At 43.4% G+C, this 12377-nt stretch overlaps 1 protein-coding gene across 1 annotated transcript in view; it reads right to left on the bottom strand.

The window, feature by feature from the left end:
• Positions 1–12377, bottom strand: part of LOC143785346 (uncharacterized) — a 42521-nt gene that overhangs the window by 21678 nt on the left and 8466 nt on the right. Inside the window, exons 3-5 of the mRNA XM_077274108.1 lie at positions 9322–9618; positions 8650–8934; positions 7982–8068 (exon numbers count right to left, since the gene is read on the bottom strand). Of these exons, the coding sequence (XP_077130223.1) occupies positions 7982–8068; positions 8650–8934; positions 9322–9618 (669 nt within the window). The remainder of the gene's footprint in view (positions 1–7981; positions 8069–8649; positions 8935–9321; positions 9619–12377) is intronic.

The raw sequence follows: 12377 nt of genomic DNA, 5'->3' as shown, positions 1-12377 counted from the left end.
GATCGATGAGGACATATATATTTGTATATATTTTTGTGTGTGTGTGTGTGTGTTCTGGAATGTGATTCAGCACAAACATGCTTCCTCCCTCCTCCCCTCTTCATAGACTGTGAAGAAATATTATGTGAAGCATTTAGTGAGCTGTACCCTGCTGAGTCAAGCCATGACATTGAAAGTTCAGAGTAAAGCTATTTAACAACACATTTTACAAACTTTATACTTATCATCTGTCCTATTGATTTATGCAAAGATTGTTTTATTTCTATCCAAGTTATCCCCCAAGTACCCTCACTTTTCCCCGCTTCCTTTGAAGTCCATGCTGTCAGACTCTACATCCCCATCTGCATGCGAGTGGCGGTGGTGTATCATCCTCCCGGCCCCTCTCATCAGTTCCTGGATCACTTTGCCACCTGGCTTCCACACTTTCTCTCCTGTGACATCCCCACCCTCATCATGGATGATATCAACATCCCCATTGCTTTTCCCCTCTCCCAATCTGCTTCTCACCTTTTATCTGTAACCTCCTCTTTCGGCCTCTTGCAGCATACTAACTCTCCAACGCATGACGACGGAAACTCCCTCGACTTGGTCTCCCGCCTTTGCTTAGTGGGCGATTTCACAAACTCCCCTCTCCCGCTCTCTGACCACAACCTTTTTTCATTCTCTGTCAAGAACTGCTAACCCGCTCAGGTCACCCCCACTTTCCACACTTATAGAAACATACAGGCCATTAACAACCAGAAACTTATGAAGAACTTGTAGTCATCATTGGCCCCTATCTCCTCCATCTCAAGTCCTGATTCTGCACTGAAGCATTAAAATGTAACCCAGCAAAGTGCCCTGGATGAAATTGCATCTTCTATACTTTGAACAACTCAGCACAGACGGCGACAACCGTGGCACACGCTGCAAACACGTTTCCTGCAGCAGTGTTCCAGGTTCGCCGAACGTCTATTGAGAAAATCTAATCTACCCGAAGATTTCATCCATTATAAGTTCATGCTTAAAACATACAATTCTGTCCTTCACCTCTCCGAACAAATCTATTTTAACACCCTCATCACCTCACTGTCCAATAACCCTTAACGTCTCTTTGACACTTTTTATTCCCTACTCAACCCAAGAGTGCAGGCCCCAACCACGGATCTCCATGCTGACGATCTGGCCAATTACTTCAAAGAAAAAATTGACCACATCCAACAGCAAATTATCTCTCAATCCCTTCATACCAAGCACTGTGTTCCCTACCCCACAGCATCTAGTTCACTCTCTGACTTTGAACCAGTTACAGAAGAAGAAGTAATCAGGCTCCTTGCATCTTTTCACCTGACCACTTGCACCAGTGACCCCATTCCGTCACATCTCCTCCAGTCCCTTTCCCCGGTTGTCACCTCTCACCTAACAAAAATGTTCAACTTTTCTCTCCTGGTATCTTTCCCTCCTCATTTAAGCATGCCATCATACATCAATTACTTAAAAAACCATCCCTCGATCAAAACTGTGCCGCTAATTATAGACCTGTCTCTAATCTTCCCTTCATCTCTAAAGTCCTGTAAATCCTGGTCCACTCCCGTCTTATCCGCTATCTCTCAGATAACTCTCTTCTCGACCCTCTACAATCCAGTTTCCGCTCTCTACACTCTACTGAAACTGCCCTCACTAAAGTCTCTAATGGTCTACTAACAGCTACATCTAATGGTCATTACTCCTTGCTAATTCTCTTGGATCTCTCCGCAGCATTCGATACTGTGGATCATCAGTTTTCCTTACTATGCTCCATCGGCCTCAGGGACACCGTTCTCTCCTGGTTCTCCTATCTCTCTGACCCCTCCTTCACTGTATCTTTTGCTGGTTCCTCCTCCTCTCACCTCCCCCCTTACTGTTGGGGCTCCTCAAGGATCAGTCCTAGGTCCCCTCCTCTTCTCTTTGTATACTGCCCCTATTGGACAAACAATCAGTAGATTTGGTTTCCAGTACCATCTCTATGCTGATGACACCCAATTATACACTTCTCCTGATATCATGCCTGCCTTCTTAGAAAACACCAGTAATTGTCTTACCGCTGTTTCGAACATCATGTCCTCCCTCTTTCTGAAACCGAACCTGTCAAAAACTGAACTCATCGTGTTCTCTCCCTCTACTGACCTATCTTTGCCTGACATTGCCATCTCCGTGTGTGGTTCCACCATTACTCCCAAGCAACATGCCCGCTGCCTTGGGGGTCATACTTGATTCCGAGCATTCATACACCCCCCACATCCGATCACTGGCTCACTCTTATCTGCATCTCAAAAACATTCCTAGAATTTGCCCTTTTCTTACTTTTGACTCTACAAAAACTCTTACTGTTTCACTCATTCATTCTCATCTGGAACTATTGTAACTCTCTACTAATCGGCCTCCCTCTTACCAAACTCTCCCCGCTCCAATCTGTCCTTAATGCTGCAGCCAGGATCATTTTCCTCACCAATCGTTATGCTGATGCCTCTACCTTGTGCCAGTCATTACACTGGTTACCCATCCACTCCAGAATCCAGTACCAAACTTTTACCCTCATCCACAAAGCACTCCATGGCTCAGCACCACCCTACATCTCCTCTCTGGTCTCAGTCTACCACCCTATCCGTGCTCTCCGTTCTGCTAATGACCTCAGGTTAACATCCTCAATAATTAGAACCTCCCACTCCCATCTCCAAGACTTTTCACGTGCTTTGCCAATTCTTTGGAATGCACTATCCAGGTTAATACGATTAATCCCCAATCCCCACAGTTTTAAGCGTGCCCTGAAATGCATTTGTTCAGATTGGCCTACCGTCTCAATGCATTAACTTAACTATCCCTGTGTTGCCCATTTAAAAAACTTAAACCATAATCAGGTTCCTCGCATCATGTTCTCATACACTTTATGCAGTTAATTAGCCCTCTCTGTCTGTACTGTTACATATTTAGGCTGTTTAACTGGTTCATGCAGCTTTACATGAACACCCGATCCTTACACTATGGCTGGTCCAAACAACGAAAGTAATTGTTACCATCCACCTCTCTCTCGTGTCTCCACGTTTTGCTCATAGTTTGTAAGCTTGTGAGCAGGGCCCTCATTTCTCTTGGTATCTGCGTTGAACAGTGATTATTGTTATACCGTAATGTCTGTTGTCTGTACAAATCCCCCCTATAATTTGTAAAGCGCTGCGGAATATGTTGGCGCTATATAAATAAAATTATTGTTATTATTATTTATCCCAAATTATACAGTGCATGATTCCCTATTCTTGGAAGAATTACAATATACTTTATTTTTTTACAGGACAAAATTATTTTGAGAGCGAATTTACAGAATTACAAAATGTCAAAGAAGCATCTTATGAAGTCTGCTGTATTTGAGCATTTCACAGTGACTCAAGATAATAAACATTTTGTGTGTCAGTGTATAAATGACCCAGATGAAAGCAAATGCTGTGATGCCAAAAACAGTGCATACTCAGGCAGTTGTAAAAATGCTCCTTCAAGAGCTAACAATCTAGAAAGACATTTACAACACTGCCACCCAGAAGTTTACAAAGCTGTGACTGAAAAAGATCACAGCAGCACCAAGAAACCAGAGACCAGCACTTCCCTTCAAGCAAAGGAGGAGAAAGAGTGTCTCAAATGTCAGTTACAAGATATTTTGTAAGTGACAATGCTACTGTAACAATGACCGCAGATGTGTTTAAAAGACAGCTCATCGAGCTTGTTGTGAAGGGCATTGTACCATTATCATTTTTTGCACGACCAGCTTTTACAGCTCTTAATGGAGAAATGGCTCAAAAACTTGGTGTTTCTCTGGAAAGAGAAAGTATTAGAAAATTAGTGATTGAAGAAGCTCTTAACCAAAAGGAAGATCTTAGGCTACGTTCACATTTGCGTTGTGCGCCGCAGCGTCGTCGCCGCAACAAAACGCATGCGTCGTGCGGCCCTATCTTTAACATTGGGGCCGCATGGCGCCGCATGTACATGCGTTGTCATGCGTTTTGGTGCGTCGTACGCCGCATGCGGCGTTAGGGCGCACCTGTCAGGGCGCGGCAAACGCAACATGTTGCATTTTTTTTGCGGCGCTGACTTTTTAAAAAACGCATGCGTCGTGTTTGCGTCGCTTTTGCGTCGTCGATGCGCCTTTTTTCCCATTGATTTGTATTGACAACGCAGACGACGCAAGTACTTGCGTCGTGGTGCGTTGTACGACGCATGCGTTTTCCAATAAATATGCAAAACATTGTATAGATTTTGGGGGGGCGCATGCGGCGCAAAACGCAGCGTTTTTTGTTCAAAACGCAACTGCGTTTTTGTTTGCGTTGTGCGTTGCGGCGCCGACGCTGCGGCGCACAACGCAAATGTGAACGTAGCCTTAAAAAGACACTCAAGAGATGATTTGCATTTCTTAAAATGGATGCCTGCACACGTCACAAAGTGAACTATTTTGCTATCAACGTTCGATATGTTTGTGACAACAAAAAAATTCTCACTAAGACACTGGCAGTAAAAGATACTAAAGCTCATCACAGCAGCCAGTTTCTCCAGACCTTAGTTGAAAAAGTTCGGCAAGATTATGAACTCAAAAAAGAACAGGTTCTTGCTTTTGTAACTGATAATGCTTCAAACATGATAAGTACAATTAAACCGATGAATTAGAATAATGAAGGTGAACAGCAGCTAGAACATTTCACATTCAGTATGTTGGAGATGGAAGGCCACAGTCCTGTTCCCATAACGGAGGAACAAACATATTACTACAGAACAACAGCAAAATGATTCTTTACCATTAGATGATCTTGTTGAAGCTGCTTCACACCTCTTTCCTATTCATCACATGCGCTGTGTTGTGCACAAGCTGCAGCTGGCAATAAGAGATAGTATACAAGAGGAACATGCTGGAACTCTGATTAGCAAAGTGAGGAAATTGGCAATTGCTGCCAGAACCCCTAAAATTGATTCTATCTTGAAGAAACGTGCTTCAAAGGGGGCAATTGTGGATCAAGCCACTCGGTGAGGCAGCACCTATGTAATGATTGAGCGATTGCTTGAGCTGAACCCCTTCCTTGTAGATATGGCCAACCCTCAGGTAACACTACATGAAGGTCAATGGACACAGGTGGCTGAATTGAAGGAATTGCTTCATCACCCATTTACAGTGACTAATAAGTTACAAGCTGAGGATTTACCTCCTGGCATTTTTATAAAGGAGTGGAAGAACTTGATGTTTTGCCTGTCCCTAAGAGGAGGTTTAATCGCAGATGGCATTGCTGCTTCAATGAAATGGAGAGAGACACTGCTATTAGAATATAAAACTTTTCTAGCAGCTGTTTATGTGGACCCGAGTCATTGTATATTGCTGGATGATCAACAGCTTACTAAAGGAAAAGAAGCTTTGATGGAGGTAACAGGATGAGTGGCTACAGGACGGCCAAGAGCAAGAGGACTTGGGTCCTGCCAGTGCTGCTGCTGTCGTTCCTTCATCATCATCAGAGGAGGAGTTTGATTTCAACAAGTATCTGGATGACATTGAGCAAGAAAATCGTTGATGCAGGGAAAAAGATTCCACTCCCAAAGAAAACGGATTGACCATATTTCAGCAAAATTTTTCACTTGCTCTCAAAGAAGTAGAAGAGTTGAATCGTTTATCAAAACTGACTGTGCATGAGGCAATTCCTTTATACCCTGAAATTGTTAGAGATGTCGCCCATGTGGTTACAGCTTTATCACCAACCCAAGTTAGTGTAGAGAGGTCGTTCTCTGGCCTTAAAATAATTAGGTTAGATGTGAGGTCACCTAAAAAGGAGGATCTGATGGAGGTGATACTAATTCTCAGAGCAAATTCATAAACTGCACAAATGCTATTCAGTATGTTTTTGTTGAAAACTGTTTTTCTCCACTTACTGCATAGTGTATAATAAATTGTAAATATGCAAAAAATTTTGTTCTAAAGTTGTATTCCAATAAATATATTTTATGTTCTATCTAAATGGCTTGATTATTGTATGATTATAAAGATTAAAAGCCTGATGTTAACATTTTACTAAAGCAAATTTATCACTTAAACATGAGCCATGTATGAGCGAGTCGGAGTCATGGAGTCGGAGTTGGAGTCTGAGTCATGGGAATTGAGGAGTCGGAGGTTTGGCTTACCGACTTCACAGCCCTGATTATCACAGTGTTCTCCTCACTTTTGAGTTTTGACAAATTAGCATGCATTTCTTTTGCAGTTTTTCCTGCATTTCTAACCTCTTTATTGAGCTCCTTTAACTGTGTACTTCATCTCTGGCACATGTTTTCCTGTGTTTTTCTGCAGCTCTCCTCCTCAGGATATGATGCTCTTTATTTGCTTTAAAGGGAATTTGTTTTTTGTTGCCTCATCTGAGAGCAGCATAATGTGGGGACAGAGACCCTAATTCCAGTGATTTCACTTACTTTACTGGGTGAAGTAGTTGTGATAAAGTCACAGTTTTCTCTGCTGCAGATCTAACAGAGCTCAAAATGCTGAGCACATTATATCCTCTTCTACACCACTGATTGGCAGCTTCCTGTGTAGAATCCCACTCACAACATTGGCAGCTTCCTTTGTATAACCCCGCCCACACCACTGATTGTCAGCTTCCTGTGTATAACCCCGCCCACACCACTGATTGTCAGCTTCCTGTGTATAACCCCGCCCACACCATTGATTGGCAGCTTCCTGTGTATACTGTACTTGTCAGCTGCGTAGCAGTATATTTGTGTTGGGGGGTGGACCAGGAGGCACAAGACACCTTGTCCTGTAGTAATTATCTCCTGCTGATAAAACAACTATTTTATTGAACCAACAGCACACAGCTTAATAAGTGATACATCATTGGAATCAGGCTCTCTGCCCCTACATCATTTTGCTCTCAGATTGCATAGCAAAAACCTGCTGACAGATTCCTTTGAATAAACATTGATACTCATTGCCCACTACTTGGACAACCCCTGCTTAAATACAAAATTCCCCTATGTAAAATAAAAACACTTTACACACACGTCCCCCACATGCGCCATTCCAGCTATGTTGGCATCGGGTTTCTTGTGGGCGCGCGTCACATTGACTGCAGGACTCACATGGCATAACAATCAACACTCACTATTTGCATCAAGTGCTCACTTCCGTTGGGAGAAAGTCAGACACCTGTGGTAGTGTGAGTATTGCAGCCCATTATCGTCCACTGATTGTCTGCAGCGTTCTTGTGGCATAACAATGAAAAAAATGCTATAAATTGGCAGATATAGGGTTAATCACGTTGTGAACCTGCCCGGCTCCTGAAATGAACTTAGCTGGGCTGAAAACCAGGGCTGTGGAGTCAGTCTGTGTCCATTTTGGAGGAGTCGGAATAAAATGGGCTGACTCTGATTCTTAAAATAATAAATTGGGTTCGGTGCAGGATATGCTGTAAATGTTTTCATAATAATTTGGGAAAGTTGTGAAATGTCTTATTTGTTTTCTATTCCTGATATCAGGATCTTGGGTTTATAAGAGATAAATCTGTGCTGCACTTTTATGTACACGCTCAGTGAGGCAGTGCTGTGGAGTCGGAGTTTGAGTTGGAAGTCAAGGAAATTGAGGAGTCGAAGTTGGTGGTTTGGCTTACCGATTCCACAGTGGTGCCGAAAACTCACTAAGGCACCAGATTACAGCTGCCTATAGAAATCTATGGAGAGGAGGGAGCAGAGTGAGCAAGACAGAGATAGGGCTGCAGCTTTTTAGCCTCTCAAGTGTTTGATTCACAGCTGCACTTCTCAGTAGTCCTGTATAATTCCCACCATGCTGCTGAGTGCTGCATAGAGATAGAAAGCCGGAATCCCTAATACCTGTGTGCTGCGGATGGGACACACCATAGCTAGTCTCAGTATGGTCTGATTCACCAATGCAGATGATAAGTACATTAAGTTGCAAATTTCATAATATATTTTGAATCCAGTTTTGGATTTGTTTTACCTTGTTTGCAGAAAATCTTAATTCCCATGAATAGTAAGAAGCCGCAAATTATTGTAATCCACAACGGTTTTGGTACATAAGCATCAACTGCAAGAAGAGACATTTAGTTAGTAATTTAATATGTCTGTAAAAAACAATCAAGACTGGCTAAAATATTAAAAATTAACTAATGCTGACAAAATATTTAGAATTGAGAGTCCTCAGTGGTTGATAATTTTTAATGGCTAACTGAAAAGACGGTAACAAATTGCAAGCTTTCGAGACTACACAGGTTCCTTCATCAGGCATAGACTAATACAAATTCTGAAGAATCACATATTTATGCACAACACAGCACAGAAATAATGTCATAGATAAGACAGAAGCAGAACTACCATTATGGGAGAGTGATAAACAGTTATGTCCATAAATATTGGAACAGTTCATAGATAAGGAGTGTGAATGTTTTATTGTCCTCTGATTGGGGTCTGGTTCTGTGCTGTGATGCCCCCACACGGTCTGAGGAGCTTTTTCCTTAATTGATGTAAAAAGACATAAATGGCTACTGGCTAACACAGTAGAAAGATATATATTTTTCCTGTATCTAATGCTAACAGGGATTTATGATTTTTAATTTGATATATGGTAGAATATCTTCATTTACCATCATAAAACTATTGAAAACTCACCCAGAAACTTCAGCCTTTCGGTCGTACCCTCTCGTATTGTAGAATGATGGACACTGCAAGTGTAATCAATGTCGCTATCAGTATATGTCACATTGGTCCGGTACATGGCCTCTAGGGAATAGGTGCCATTAGAATTTCTCCATTTTTTGATCTTGCAACCCAAGAGCTCTCCACCTTTCTTCATGGAGAGGTTCAGATCATCAGGATAAAAGCCTGACACCAGGCAGACCAAGGACGAATTCTCCTGACCGTTGCTTGAGAGGTAGAAGAAGACCTCTGGCTGAACTGCGAAACAGTGGGTTAGAATAGGGCAGAGGTGAAGATGAGGTTCACAAATAAAACATTTCACTAGAAATGCTTTAATATAGAAATAGTCCTTCAAAACTAATTGATGCTTTTAACCTTTCTAATATTGCCAGACTTGCATTTTTAGATCAGTTGCAGATGAATTTTGGAAAGTATTTTGAGCCAGCCGAAACCAAAGGTGGACCCCAAAAAACAGAAGAGGTGAAAATCTTTCATTTATGTTTTTCTCTTCGTTGCAGAGATATTAGCTGTGAGGTTTTTTTTTGCTTTACATCATTGTATTAATATCTGGTAACTTTATCATGTGATTACTCTGATACTATTCAGTTTCATGGAGAAATTTATAACAAAGTGTTGGCATCTTACCTCCGAAGGTAAGCTGAAATGTTTTCTTGAGCGGAGGAAATATTTTTGGCACAACTTCACAGGAGTAATGAGACTTGTCATCCCCAAGGACAGGAGTAAAGCAGAAGGAACTTTGCACTGTAAAGCCAAGAGTGTCATTGCCTTCTACCCGCTGTGGGGTGGAGGTGCTGAGGACCGCTCCGTCTCTCATCCACTGGAACGTAACGTCAGGAGATGACAGGTTATTTGCTGAACACTGCAACTCGTTAAACTTGTTCATAACGACTGTGGTTCCTTCAAGGCTTATGTGACGAAATTCTGGAGAAAGGACAACATGTAGATCAAGAAGGAATAACAATATGGTATTATAATAATAATAATAATAATAATAATGACTGATACTGCCCCTCAAAGATCTCCCACAATGTAGTTATTTAGTACATAACGTATATACTTGTGTATAAGCCGAGTTTTTCAGCACATTTTTTTGTGCTGAAAACGCCCCCTCGACTTATACACAAGTCAATTGTCCCTGAAAGGCTGCGGGGAAGCGGCGGAGCAGCGGGTCACAGAGGCAGGAGCCGGCGGCTGTGGTTAAAGCCTGTGCCATTGCTAAAGAGAAATGAATATTCCTTTCTTTGTAATAGCGCACAGTGACAGCCACAGCCGCCTGCTGCCAGCACACATTCTACTTACCTTCCCTGCACACCCTTGCTGCATCTCGTTCGTCCCTGCACCAGAAGCTCTTCCGGACGAGGGATCACGTGGTCTCACTCATTAAAGTAATGAATATTCATGCCTCTCCACTTCCATAGGTGTGGCCGCTTGGAGTTAATATTCATTACCTTAATGTGCGGGGCTGGAAGAGCTGCTGGCGCCAGAACAAGATGCAGCGAGGGCACGCAGGCAAGGTACATAGGATGCTTTTATATATATATATATATATATATATAGGAACCGTGCATACAAGGATAGGGGATAAGGAGACATGCATACAAGGACAGGGACTGGGGAGCCATGCATACAAGGATAGGGGATAAGGAGACATGCATACAAGGATAGGGGATAAGGATCCATGCACACAAGGATAGGGGATAAGGAGCCATGCATACAAGGATAGGGGATAAGGAGCCATTCACACAAGGATGGGGATAAGGAGCCATGCATACAAGGATAGAGGATAAGGAGCCATGCATAAAAGGATAGGGAAAAAGGAGCCAAGCAGACATGGATAGGGGATAAGGTACCATACAAGGATAGGGGATAAGGAGCCATGCATACAAGGATAGGGGATAAGGAGCCATGCATACAAGGATAGAGAATAAGGAGCCATTCACACAAGGATGGGGATAAGGAGCCATGCATACAAGGATAGAGGATAAGGAGCCATGCATACAAGGACAGGGACTGGGGAGCCATGCATACAAGGATAGGGGATAAGGAGCCATTCACACAAGGATGGGGATAAGGAGCCATGCATGCAAGGATAGAGGATAAGGAGCCATGCATACAAGGATAGGGAAAAAGGAGCCAAGCAGACATGGATAGGGGATAAGGTGCCATACATACAAGGATAGGGGATAAGGAGCCATGCATACAAGGATAGGGAAAAAGGAGCCAAGCAGACATGGATAGGGGATAAGGTGCCATACATACAAGGATAGGGGATAAGGAGCCATGCATACAAGGATAGGGGATAAGGAGCCATGCATATAAGGATAGAGAATAAGGAGCCATTCACACAAGGATGGGGATAAGGAGCCATGCATACAAGGATAGAGGATAAGGAGCCATGCATACAAGGACAGGGACTGGGGAGCCATGCATACAAGGATAAGGGATAAGGAGACATGCATACAAGGATAGGGGATAAGGATCCATGCACAAGGATAGGGGATAAGGAGCCATGCAGACAAGGATAGGGGATAAGGAGCCATTCACACAAGGATGGGGATAAGGAGCCATGCATACAAGGATAGAGGATAAGGAGCCATGCATACAAGGATAGGGAAAAAGGAGCCAAGCAGACATGGATAGGGGATAAGGTGCCATACATACAAGGATAGGGGATAAGGAGCCATGCAGACAAGGATAAGGAGCCATGCAGACAAGGATAGAGGATAAGGAGCCATGCACACAAGGATAGGGGATAAGGAGCCATGCAGACAAAGATAGGGGGTAAGGAGCCATGCAGACAATGATAGGGGATAAGCAGCCATGCAGGCAAGGACAGGGGATAAGGAGCCATGCATACAAGGATAGGGGATAAGGAGCCATGCAGGCAAGGATAGAGGATAAGGATCCATGCACACAAGGATAGGGGATAAGGAGACATGCATACAAGGATAGGGGATAAGGATCCATGCACACAAGGATAGGGGATAAGGAGCCATGCGTACAAGGATGGGGATAAGGAGCCATTCATACAAGGATAGGGGATAAGGAGCCATTCATACAAGGATGGGGATAAGGAGCCATGCATACAAGGATAGGGGAAAAGGATAGGGGATAAGGAGCCATTCACACAAGGATAGGGGATAAGGAGCCATGCAGACAAGGATAAGGAGCCATGCAGACAAGGATAGAGGATAAGGAGCCATGCACACAAGGATAGGGGATAAGGAGCCATGCAGACAAAGATAGGGGGTAAGGAGCCATGCAGACAATGATAGGGGATAAGCAGCCATGCAGGCAAGGACAGGGGATAAGGAGCCATGCATACAAGGATAGGGGATAAGGAGCTATGCAGGCAAGGATAGAGGATAAGGAGCCATGCATACAAGGATAGGGGATAAGGAGCCATGCAGGCAAAGATAGGGTATAATGATCCATTCATACAAGGATGGGGATAAGGAGCCATGCATACAAGGATAGTGGATAAGGAGCCGTGCAGACGATAGGTGATAAGGAGCCATGTAGACAAGGATAGGGGATTAGGAGCCATTCAGACAAGGATAGAGGATAAGGAGCCATTCATACAAGGATAGGGGATAAGGTGCCATGCATACAAGGATAGGGGATAAGGTGCCATGCATACAAGGATAGGGGATAAGGAGCCATGCATACAAGGATAGGGG

The sequence above is a fragment of the Ranitomeya variabilis genome, chromosome 7 (assembly GCF_051348905.1).
Source record: "Ranitomeya variabilis isolate aRanVar5 chromosome 7, aRanVar5.hap1, whole genome shotgun sequence".
Classification (NCBI taxonomy): domain Eukaryota; kingdom Metazoa; phylum Chordata; class Amphibia; order Anura; family Dendrobatidae; genus Ranitomeya; species Ranitomeya variabilis.
The sequence above is the reverse complement of the archived record's forward strand: the minus strand, read 5'-3'. Positions and strand labels throughout refer to the sequence as shown.